The following is a 12014-nucleotide window of genomic DNA, read 5'->3' as shown; positions in this document are numbered from 1 at the left end:
CCCAGTAGGCAGTGGTCGGTTGCCCCTTCACTGCCCCTGCTGTAGTTATGGGTGGCAGTGCAAAGAAGGCTAATGCCTGTTCCCCACCACCACCTTGCATGGCGCCCCACTGGGCTCTGGGGGACTCACAGGCAATAGTGGGAGGTGGCAGTGGCAGAAGCAGGCAATCATCATTCCCAGGCACCCCGACTTGCCAGGTGGTGCAACTGAGCGCCCTGCTGCTCCAGGGGTTCGGTGGTCAAGGATGTGGCCCCTTGTCCCAACAACCTGCCCTGGGAGTCACTTCTGGAGACACTCTTCTCGTATTTGCTTTCACGTGGCGGCTTCCTGTGTTGTTTTGAGCACAGCAGAAATGGATATTGTGCATTTTACACATACTTTCTGTACTCGTCTGATGAAGAGTTTACGGACTGAAAGGCACCTGGCTGATCTCCCTCTCTCTGTATGTGTTGCATGCGTGTGCCTGTGTCTTGCTGTAGGTGCCCCAAATGCCTCCCACAGCTTGTGGGAGGGGCCACTTACATGGTGTGTTGTGGCTATACACCATCCTCCCTCTGGCTATGCTATTTAGCCAGGGTACCAAATATGGCAAGATGGACCAATGCTCTGATGCATCCGAACATTGGTTCCAACGATTCATGCTACATTTGCAGTAGCTAAAGCTTCAATCCTATAAGCAGTTTCCTGGGAGTAAGTCCCACTGAGCCCAATGAGACAGAATGAGAAGCCCAATGGTTTTTGAGTGGCCAGCCTTTTTTTTTTTTTTAAATGACTTCTGTGTTTCAAGGAAAATATCCAATAAAAGAAAGACAGGTTACAAAAATTCTACATGGAATGGGTTTTTTTGTTTCAATATTTTCCAACTATTTAGGACAAAAAAAGTTACAATGTTTGACTCCTTTTCATTTAGTTACATAAATAAAATTTTTTATAAATATCTCTTTATAAACAATATATAAATAGCTTTACAACATAAATACATGTATGCGTGACATGAATGTACAAACAGCAACCTTAGGGTATACAGCTGGCTTCCTCAGTCTCTTGGAATGGAACAGTCCCTCGTCATGGTCGATTGGGGAAATGTGGGTGGGCGGAGGTGCGCGTACGCATACAGAGATATACATATATATATTTATATATGGGGTATGATAGAAAGAGTTTGGATTTTAAAAACAGAACAGCCCCCTCAAAAATCTCTCCCCCTAAACAGCCAGTCCTGCCACGAGTCCTCGTACCAGTCGGGTGAGCCCAGCCAGGCCTCCTGTCTTCTGTTTGGCCGTCCATCACCAGTGATCCTGGGTGACTGCGGGGAGACCTGTGTCAACGTTCATGGAATGAGGCAACAGGATGCAGAAGACTGTCAGTTCAAAGACCTGAGAGGAGGCAAATAATGCATTAGATTCCAGTTGGCTAGAATGGTTCACACATGCCTGTTCATCACAAGGAGGCTGATTTGTGCATTATGTTGGATACGTGTGCATATTTTTCTATGAACGAATATAAACGAGAAGACAACACATGGACTGGACCCTTTGAAAATGTCCAGTACAGGTTACATGTACTGCTCTGAACATGTGGGATAAAATATCTGAATATTTGTGCAAACCAACTATCATTCGCCCTGGGTACACACACTGCTAATTTATTGAACATATTGTGAAGACAAGCTCACAAAGGATGGCTCGTGTGTGTGAGGGAGCTGTCACAGTTCTATCAGACGGAACTTCTCACACTTGGTGCAGAGGAGCCAATAATCACATTCTGCAATGTGTCATCCAGCAGGCCTGCCAAATGTGTGATCCGCAGAGCCCAGAGCAGGTCACGAGTCTTGTCTAGTGGACCGCAGGGGATTTCAGAAACCTCTTGTTTTGCCACAGGGCTGGGGCTGCAGAAGGTAGGTGACCCTCAAGCACTTGGAAGACCCCAAAGTGTGATCAGTATATTGTGTTCAGCTCAGCAAATCAGGAGCTGACCAGGCCTGTGCCAGGGATTCATCATGGGGGTGTGTGTGTGTGTGTGTGTGTGTGTGTGTGTGTGTGTGAAGCAACCCATTGCCGTCATCAGAAGCAGAGAGATCATCAGAAGTGGAGCTGCTCCCGGTATGGAGCTCTCAGGGTGTCACAGGCAGTCCTGCAGTCATAATGTGGCTTTGGGAATAGCAGGGACACAGCAGCCCTGACGAGGGTTTCCTCCCCAGCCCTCTTCCAGCTGGAAACCAACAGGCACAGCACACCCACACCCTCCACCACAGGCTGGCCTAGCCAAAGCCACACTGGCACCTGTAGTGGTGCCTGAATTCTGCCACTCCCCCTTCTTTGGGGAACAGTGCACACACCCTGCACTGCCACGGCTGCCACTGCCTGCACACCTCCTCCGCCCAGATCTTCTTCCAAACAGGCTGAGGGTGGAAGATCCAGGATCCTCAGTGCCTGACCGCTTTAGAAGAAGTGCCAGGTAGTGGAGAAGGCAAGGAGGAAGGGCCAGTTCTCTTTCCAATGACTCTCGATGAATCCTATGCCTTTTAGCCACACCAGGAAGCCCTGGCCGGGATCATTCCTGCATAACACAACACACACATCCCCTCCTCACTGTGGCACAAGGAAAGACGGAAAGTAAAAACATAGTAAGGGGCAACAGTCACTGGGAAGAGTGTGTGGGAGGGGGAAGGATAGGAAAGGGCTGACATTGTTATTCTCTGGACATGAACACCCTTCGCATGAGCAAAGGCCAGGTTTCCTAGGAATCCTGCTGCAGGGCTGGGAATGAAGCTGCATGAGTGAACGGCAGGAGGGAGGCTGTGCTGGCAGGCTCTGTGATCACCAGGGCACTCTTGTTGGCAGCCAAAGCTGTGCAGGGGAGGGGGAGGTGTCTCCTGCCCCAGGATGAAGAGGCCCTGTGAACAGCCCTCGCCAGAAGGGAACAGCACACGGCAGCTCCCAGGACACCTTCAACAAGGGATTTGCTGGGAGTCAGGCCTCAGGCAGTGTGTGCCTCTCCTGGACAACAAGTTCCCATGTGTCTGGCTTTGTTTTTTCTCCACAAGATGCCTGTCATTATGATAGGCAGGGAATGTGCGGCTATTGGACAAGGACCCACCCGTCCATGTGCAAAGACATGTGGCTCCAATGGGAGCTTCCCTCTCTCCTGGAGAAAGCAGCAGGCACAGGAGAGTCCAGATTGGGGGATCCATAGTCGAGGGGGGGGGGTGAGGCCGAACCTCCTCTCCCCTTGCAACAGTCCCAAGTTGGACATGGGTGCTATTTCAGCCTGAATAAATACACTTAGGAAAGACAAACTGTGTGTTCACTGTGTCCTGCAGTTTGGGCCTGAGATCCTTGTCATGGGAGGGGCTGCCAGGGATGAACCCGGGACGTCTGCCTGCAAAGCAGGAAGCTCCTCATGGCTGCCCTGGAGTGTCTCCTGGCCAGGTACTGTCTTGGCCAGTGTCACAGCATCATGTGCCTTCCCAGTGGTATAGCCAGAGGGATAAAGAGCACAAAGTTTGGCAGGGGGCCCCACCACATCATGCAAGCAGCCCCTTCCCCTCAGAGCCATTCTGGGCCAGGAGAGCAAAAGCCTAGCTATGCCACTGTGACCTCCTGCCCTTGGGAAAAACAGGCACAATTTCTTCCCTGGCGCTGCCACTGTTGCTGTAGCAAGTTCGCCAAGGCAAGTTCCGGTCACTCAGCCAGAGAGGGACAAGCAAAGGGAGAAGCAGACCGGCAAGGGAGGGTGGTTCTTCCCATGACACCTGAGAGCACAGCAGCCACGGCCTGAGGACTCAGCATGTGCCGGTTCCTCCCAAGACAAAGGCACACGCCACCAGCAGGCGTGAAGGGTCAGGCTGCCCTCATGCAACTGACCACATTGCTTTGAGGACCCGGTCGTCACTAAAGGCTGCCCGTAGGGGGTAGCAGGAGACCATGCAGGAGTGGAGAGGTCAGTGATTTCTTTTACTTACATTGCTCCACTCTCCCATGGGCCCCTATGGGTCTACATGGAGCTGTACCAGCTCTTTAGCTAGCACAAGTCCAGGTAGAGGCGAGGGGGCGTGTCAGCCCCAGCTGCTGCGTCATTGGCTTTGACACCCCATCCCCCTTTGGCCCTCGTCCTCTGCTTTAGACCACTTGCTTTAGTCAGCATCTCCAACCACAGGGATCTGATGCCACAAACCGTTTTGACACTGAGCATGTCTGCACATGGTGGCACATGCATGGAACCAGCTGGCCAGAGACTGAAGTTTCCCACAGCTACTGTGCGCTCTTGCACAAACTTGCATTCATTTCATGAGGCTCACGTAGAAGACAATGAATCACAGCACCCCAGGTGTGCCTGCTGCCCTTTCTGCTACCCTTAACGCAACCAAAGTTCGCTACTGCACTTTTGCCTTCATGCAGGGTTTGCAATGGAAATGCGCAAGATCCCTTGAGGAGACAGGGTGTGGTGTCAACAGTGGCCCCTTGCTCTGGCAGGAAGCACGGGGTTTACACCAGGGCCTTGGATTGCAGCGAGTGTGCTCCGTTTTGCCCTCCCTGCCAGGAACGGCTCAGAAGGGAGGGGCCGCTCGCCCACCTCCCTGCCAGGCTGAGTGCCCCGCCCCTCTCCAGCTACGCCACTGGTGTGCTGCACAGCTGCAGCCAACTGGAGGCAAAAAGGCCGGCAGGGTTAAAAGCAGCACCTGCAGGAAGGAAAAGGGGTGTGGGTAGTAGGAGGAAAGTGTGGAAAAGGAAGGAGCAAGCAAGCAAAACTGATGGATGAATGCTGTGGTTCTCAAACTTGCAGGGGGTTTGACGACTGCCGTAAGTCCTTGCAGGGGAGGGGGGAGGCAGCTTCGTGATCCCCAGGATCGCATCGCTAAAAGGGGCTGCAGGGACAGGCATGTACTTACCAGTCCCTGCACAGCCTCCCAGGGGTGCGGGGAGCCCTGCGTGACTGTCCACAGGGCTCCCCAGCCTTCAAAAAGTGAAAGCGGAGCAATGGCGCTCCACTTCCAGTTTTGTGGAAGCAGAGCACAATCGCTCCGCTTTCACTTTCTGGAGGCTGGGGAGCCCTGCGGACAGTCACGCAGAGCTCCCTGCACCCCTGGGAGACTGTGCAGGGACTGGTAAGTACATGCCAGTCCCTGCAGCCCCTTTAGCGATGAGATCCTGGGGATTACATTGCTGCCTTCCCCCTGCCCCCACTGCCTTCCCCTCTCCCCTGCAAAGACTTAGTGGCTCTCAAACTCTCCCAGAGATTTTGAGAACCACTGGACTAGCTGATGGATTACTGGACTTGTTGACTGACCAATGGACTAGCTGACTAATGTACAGATGCATGAATGGACTGCTGGAGACACTAGAGATAGGTGTGTGGTTGCCATGCCCAAGACCTGCTGAGGACCAAGGTGTTGCTATAGTGGACCAAGGTGTTGAAGAAACTGCTGGCAGGAGAGAGGAGGAAGGAGGACCTCTGCAGGTTGAATAGGCAAGCTACACTGGTGGTGGGGTCCAGCAATGCTGCAGTGGAGACCTGGGGCCATTGTTGGGGAGCAAAGGGGAACTACAGGTGGAGCCTATTTATCCGTGTTAGTTCCATTCCATGACTCAGCGTGATTAACAAAAAACACATTGTGCTAAATTCCATAGAGTTATGCAAATACACTGCAGCCTGACACTTCCAGATGGAAGGAAACTAAGGCAGCTGTTATCAATCCCCTCCCCTCCACTCCATACTCAGCCATCCCATTGCCAGCTTCTTTCACAGTTGGGATGCTGATCTTTTAAGAGTCCAGCCCTATACGTTTCTACTCAGAAGTAAGCCCCATTGTAGTCAATGGGGCTTACTCCCAGGAATGTGTGGAGAGGATTGTAGGCTAAATCTCATGCTTTGCTTGGTGGGAAGGCTAGTTTGTGTCCTTGACTGCCTGCGCCGCGGGGGGGGGGGATTGCTTGTGTTAGTGATTGCCTGCACCATCTCAATGGGGGGGGGGAATTTGGCAAACACTCCCTGGGTTTTTTAAAGCAATCGCCTCTGTTGCTACCACACCTGCCCCTGTGTGAGTGAGTGAGTGAGAGAGAGAGAGAGAGAGAGAGAGAGAGCGAGCGTGAGCGCAAAAGCGAGTGAGCGAGCTCCACCTTGCTGCATGTGTTCTGGCTACAGAGATTTTTGGCCAGCCCTTCCCCTCTTCAGCCTCTTTGCTGGCTCAGGGGCTCCAGGAGTGTTACTGTTCCTTTGAAAGGGGAACCTCTTCCAGGGCTCCAGGGCTATTTCCCTGCCTGGGCGAGGCAGAGCCTTTTTGCAGTGTTTTGGGCTGCCTGGAAATGGAGGGAGACGTCACACACCTATGCAAAGGAGTGTGTGACTTTCGGTTCCCCCACCCCATTCGCATTGAGACAAATCCGCAGATAAAAAATCTGTGGATAAATAGGCTGCACCTGTAATTAGCTTAGAGTGGGTATAAGTTCTCTAAGTGAAGCTTGTATTGGGAATCTGGCAAAACAGGGTTAAAAAAATCAACATTCAGTTTAAAAATGGTTCTGATATGCTTTCTATCTCCAGTGAGCACCATTCAGATGCTCGCAGAAAGAACACAGGAAAGGGGCTTTGAGTATCATGCATGAAAGTGCTGTTGGATAACTGTTCAATCGCTTACTAATGAGAGTCACTTTGGACAACGTTTTCCATGCTGCAGTCAGTGGATTTGGGCAGGTGTGGAGCACACACACAAACACATGAGTACATCTGAAATGCTACATCCTGGCAACATGCTCAGAGCAATCTGCTCATGTTCGTTTTTCGTCTTACCAGGAGTCAGTGTTGGTGAGTGCAATGCAGAGCACAACACATCTCCCAAACTCACGAACATGTTGAATAGCTGTCCAAAGACACCCTGAACTTTAATGGTTAAACTCAGAGAAACAAGACTTTACATGGGTGTCTGTCTTGGAGTGATGCGCAAATCCTCCCCCCCCCCCATCTTGCACACAGCAAGCTGTTGCACATGAAGGGCTTCGCATGGGATGAGTGTTGCCATCAGGTTTGTATTTGGAAAGCAAACTATGCTCATGTCATGTTCCTACCAAATGCATAAAGCACATTGTCTTGGATGCATATTGGCGCCTCTTGAAAATAGCTGCTTAGTGAGCCCTTTACTGGGGGGGGGGGTCATATGACAAACATCATATTGACCTCCAAGCAGGTACCTCTGTTGTCCTTGCTGTGGGGCTCCTTGCTAGGAGGCTCTCCTGAGGCAGCAGGCTGGAGAGGTATAAATAATGCCAGAGAATAGCCTTGGGAGCCAGATTGTGAGAGAGCCAACATTGCAAACTATAATTATTCGCAGTGCCTCATTTAGGAGGAAGCAGGTGGGAGCCAAATCTGGGGGTCAGTTTCAGAGAAACCTCCCCCCCCCCTTCCCTACCCATGGCCTGCACCAGTTTGGGATGTGAGGTATTTCTCATTGCATCCCCCCCATTCTGGTTCACCCTAGCAAAAGACTTGGTGATTTGGTAGTGGCACACTTGGAACGGCAGGAAGAGTCTTTGGAGCTCTGGTCTACTGTGCTTGGGCCCAGGTTGACCTGCCCACACAGCGTCAGCAGCTAGGTATAGTAATACAGAAAACCAAACACACTCCTAAAATCTTTTAAATATAGAAAATCAGGCAGAAAATTAGATCATCATATTTAGGCTCACACTAGAATGGAAAGTGCCCCGTGTGTACCAAAACATACTTCTGCAGCAACTGTAGTTTCACAGCTGTCCTTGATACACTCCTTCACAGTAAGCAGATTCACAGGCCAAAGAGCTACTGTAGCAGGCCAGTTTCCTCCCAGATTTGACAGTGTTCAGGAGTGTCATCATGTATTTTTTGGCCAAGTACATGTGGCTTATGGTAGCCACAGCCGCCATGCACCCAGCATCCCACACGGACAGCAAATCCTGATGAGATAGGAAAATATAAGATCCCAGGAAATTTCTAGGGGTCCTCCTTTGCCTCCTGGGCCTCCATTTTAACCCTGGTCCCAGGTACAAATTACCCCTGTACCCCCTCTCATGGGCCCTGAATGCAACCCCCTTCACATTAAAAATACAATTAAATTTGTCGTAACAGAGATTTATTAGTTGTATTATTTATAGTGAAGATTTGCAGGTTGCTGCTTTTGTTGCTGACTTTGGGCAGTTCATTCTCCGCTCTCTCTGGTGGTCCATGGGAGAGTACACTAGAAGTAATTAAAGGCAATCTCCCCCCCCCCCCCGAGGCTTCACAAACCACTCCTCAGGGTCTCAACGGACCACCTGTGGTCCCTGGACCACAGGCTGGGAACTAGTGTGCCAGTCTCAGCAAGAATTTATGCAACCACAGTGACAGACCTTTCCTGGGAGTAAGCCCCACTGGCTATAATGGGACTTACTTCCAAGTAGACATGCAAAGGATCAGCTCTAAGGTCAGTGTGAGCAAGAATGTCCCTGGTTCAAATCCCTTCCAACAACAAATCTCTTCCAACAACTCACTAGATGGCCTTAAGTCAGGCCCCTCTCTTTCCCAACCCCATCACTTAGCCAATCTATAAGGTGGTCATAAAGGTCATTGAGATAATACATGCAGGGGTGGTGTATGCCCTGCACTGCCTGAACCCCCCCCCCCAAAGTTCCTTAGGCACACATGCTCAAAGAGCATGCAGGCTCCCTGCCACTTCTCTTTACAATGAACTGGAGCCCCCCTCCTGTCCCTGCTCACTGCAAACAGGTATGGAGGAGGAAGGCTGCACTCCAGGCTGTAAGTAAAGAGGAAGGGGAAAGGGGAGGGAGTGGGCTCCAAAGTGCCTGACCTGCTGATTTGGTTTTTCATAAGGGGAGGCAATCTGGAGCCGCAGCAGCTTTTCGCTCCCTTCTCCCTTCAGAAGCACAGACAGGGAAAGGGGGATGCTTCGGCTGCTGCCACCCTCTTCTGACTTGCTCCAAGCAAGCTGGGTCACAGCATCCAGTGCAATGGGAGACTGCACTCAACGGATGGGCTGGGTTCATCTGTTCACTACTCCTTCAAGAGTGCTGTTCTACGCAACCATTTCAGCTCACTTCATGGCAAGGCCAGCCTTGAATGCACGGAAAGCACCTGGAATGCGCAAAAGCAGCACATCAACGTGAAGTGTTTTCAAGAACCTTTGCTGTATGGCTGCATCGTCTGCAGCAGTTGTAACTAAATTTAAGAAAGTATTTCTGGATTCTGAGTGAGCAAGTTGACATGAAGATGTTGTGAGCTGTCCTGGTCTGTAGTGAGCCTGCCTTTCATTGGTCCATTTATTGTGCCATTAGAGCATTATAGGTAATTAAATTGCATATATGCAAGGTAGTAGCACCGGACTAGGTTGTTTTTATATAGACACAATCCAACCAAGGTTAAGCGCTTTTGGGACCTACTGATTTTTGGAAGGAGAGTAAGGCTGCACTCCTATTATTATTATTATTATTATTATTATTATTATTATTATTATTATTATTATTATTATTATTATTATTAATATTATTATCAGTAGTTATATACCGCTTTTCAACGAAAAGTTCACAAAGCGGTTTACAGAGAAAAATCAAATAACTAAATGGCTCCCTGTCCCCAAAAGGGCACACAATCTAAAAAGATGCCAAGGAATACCAGCAGACAGCCACTAGAAAAGACGCTGCTGGGGTGAGGTGGGCCAGTTACTCTCCCCCTGCTAAAAAAAGGAGCACCCACTTGAAAAAGTGCCTCTTCCCCAATTAGCAGGGCAATTGGGACACACCTAGACACACTTAGTTGGAAATAAGTCCCACTGTAATACATGAGATTTATTTCTGAATCAATACGCCTGCGATTGCCCTCTAAGGCATCTCTTCTGTTGAAATCAATGGGAAGGTCTTAGGAGAAGTGCCAGACTGCACCTGACAGAAGCAGGTCATTGGCAGTCCTGGGGTGCTTGGATGCCATCTCCTTGCTTTCTGACTAGCAGCCCCGGGGAGGGGGATCCAGAGTGGCAGACGGCGATGGCATAGCTAGAGGGGGTGCAGAGCACTGAGTTTGACAGGGATCCCACGGCTACGCCCCGCCGCGCTGGCTACTCACCGCCGCTGGGTGTCGCCCGCCGGCCGCCCCGTCGGCTCAGCAGCCCAGGCCGCTCGAGGTGCCGATGCGGTCGAGCTTGAGGCCGAAGCAGTTCCTCGGGTACGTCTTGGGCTTAAAGCCCCGGGACCCTCCGCCGCGGCCGCCGCCGCCGCCGCCGCCTCCCCCGGAGCGATGCTCTGGGCGCCAGCTGGGCACCCAGCCCGGCCGCCCCTGCCTGCTGCTGGTGCGCAGGTCCTCCAGCAGCCTGGACGAGGAGGGCGAGGACGAGCCTTTGCCGCGCTGCTGCTGCTGCTGCTGCTGCCGCTGCCCCGAGCCCTGCTTGGAGCCGCCGCCGCGCGCCGAGCCCGCCGCGGGCCCCAGCGCCGCCGCCAGCAGCGCCGCCGTCCGCCTGGGGGAGCCCTGCGGGGAAGGGGAGAAGCGGGTCAGAGCCGGGACGCCCGGCCTGGGCAGCGCCCCCGGGGATGCTCAAAACTCATCTAGGCACTAAAATGGGGGTTCCTACAGGACCCCCCAAAGCGGGGAGGAGGAGGAGGGCAGATGGGGGTCCCTTCCAGGACCTCTCCCAGAACAGCCTTTCGCAGCCTCCCCGCACCCGGCCCCCGCAGCCTGGCAGCCCCTCGACGGGGCGGGGGGGCAGAACATTCATCCGAGTACTAAAATGGGGGTCCCTAACAGAACCCTCCCCCTAAGCCAGGAGGAGGAGGGGGGAGGTTAAATTGGCGGCGAAGGGGGGGAAATGGGGTTCCGTCGGGCTGACGCTCTGGGGGTCCCTTCCCGGGCCTCTCCCAGAACAGCTCCCTCTTTCCGCACAGGCTTCCGCAGCCTCCCCCCCCCCCCCAGCCTGGGCAGAGCCTCGAAGGGCTCCACGGGGCGGGGGGGGCGAAAACTCAGGTGGTGGGTGCGGAAAGCGGGGGTGACCCGCCAAAAGCAGGGGGAGGAGGGGCAGAGATGGGGGGCTCCGTCGGGCTGGGGCTGCGGGGTCTCTTCCAGGGCCTCCAGCCCTCTCCCGCCAGCCCCCCGGATCTCCGCAGGGACCGCCCGCCCGCTCAGGTGGACTCCCGCGAGCGGGGGGGGCACCTGTCGCGGCCGGCAGGAGCGCAGCAGCCCGAGCCTCCGCGCCCGCGCGGCCTGCAGAGCAGCCGGGAGAAGGACCCTCGGGGCTCCCGGCCGCGCCCCGCCACCTACCCGGGACAGGTGCTGCGGGGCGGGCAGCGTCTCCAGCCGCAGCGCCAGCAGGGCGAGCAGGAGGCCTCCGGCGGCCACGTGCAGGGCGAGCATCGTCTGCCTGTCCGAGCGGGGCCGGGGCGGAGCGGAGCGGAGCGGCTTCCCGGCGAGCCTCGCCTGCTGTCCTCCGACGGCATCGCGGGCGCCTTATAAGCCACCTGCCGCTGATGTCATCCTCGCCCCGCGCGGGGGGAGGAGAGCCGCGTCGCCCGCGCTCGCGCCTCTGGCCGCGGGGAGGGGGGGCTGGGCGGCGCCTGGCCTCCCGCCCTTCTGGGGGCGCCGCTGCGGGACAGCCGCCTGCTCCCCGCCAGGGTCGTCGAGGAATCTGCGCGGCTGCGCTGCGGGGCTCTTCGCAGGTCCCGGGGCTGGGGGTCTTTGGGGGCCAGCGGGAAGTCTGGCGCCCGGGCTGCCTTCCCTGAGAGGGGCTCGCGCCGGCACGGAGATCGCCCCCCCGGGAGACGCTGCGCCCGGGGGCTGCTCCTGCGGGGGGGTACTACCCGCGGGGAGCCCGCGTGGATGGGGGGACTTGTGGGGGGCCTCTGGGCTCGGAAGCTAAGCAGGCCCGGCTTGGTTGCCACTTGGGTGGGAGACTGCCTGGGAATCCCGGGCGCTGCAGGCTTATGCCAGGGGAGTCCAAAGTTTTTGGCAGGAGGGCCACATCATCACACCGATCCCACAAGTCTCCGGAGGGCCGAAGGCTCGTTGGA

General features: G+C 54.4%; 1 protein-coding gene across 1 annotated transcript; it reads right to left on the bottom strand.

Annotated features, from left to right (window-relative positions):
* Positions 1-750: 750 nt before the first annotated feature.
* On the bottom strand, positions 751-11412 carry NPPC (natriuretic peptide C). The gene is made up of 3 exons (XM_066621576.1): positions 11269-11412; positions 10084-10482; positions 751-1376 (listed from the first exon to the last, which is right to left on the bottom strand). Exons 1-2 carry the CDS (start codon positions 11359-11361, stop codon positions 10120-10122), a joined length of 456 nt encoding a protein of 151 aa, XP_066477673.1. The 5' UTR covers positions 11362-11412; the 3' UTR covers positions 751-1376; positions 10084-10119.
* Positions 11413-12014: the final 602 nt, after the last annotated feature.

This window comes from Tiliqua scincoides, chromosome 3 (genome assembly GCF_035046505.1).
Source record: "Tiliqua scincoides isolate rTilSci1 chromosome 3, rTilSci1.hap2, whole genome shotgun sequence".
Lineage (NCBI taxonomy): Eukaryota > Metazoa > Chordata > Lepidosauria > Squamata > Scincidae > Tiliqua > Tiliqua scincoides.
Note: the sequence above shows the minus strand (reverse complement) of the source record. Positions and strands in the feature narration are given on the sequence as shown.

Excerpts from the sequence above, each read along its gene's own strand:
- NPPC (XM_066621576.1), bottom strand. The coding sequence starts at position 11,361 with ATGCTCGCCCTGCACGTGGCCGCCGGAGGCCTCCTGCTCGCCCTGCTG. Across the intron at positions 10,483-11,268 it reads CCCCGCAGCACCTGTCCCGG|GGCTCCCCCAGGCGGACGGC; the intron begins GTAGGTGGCGGG and ends CCTTCCCCGCAG.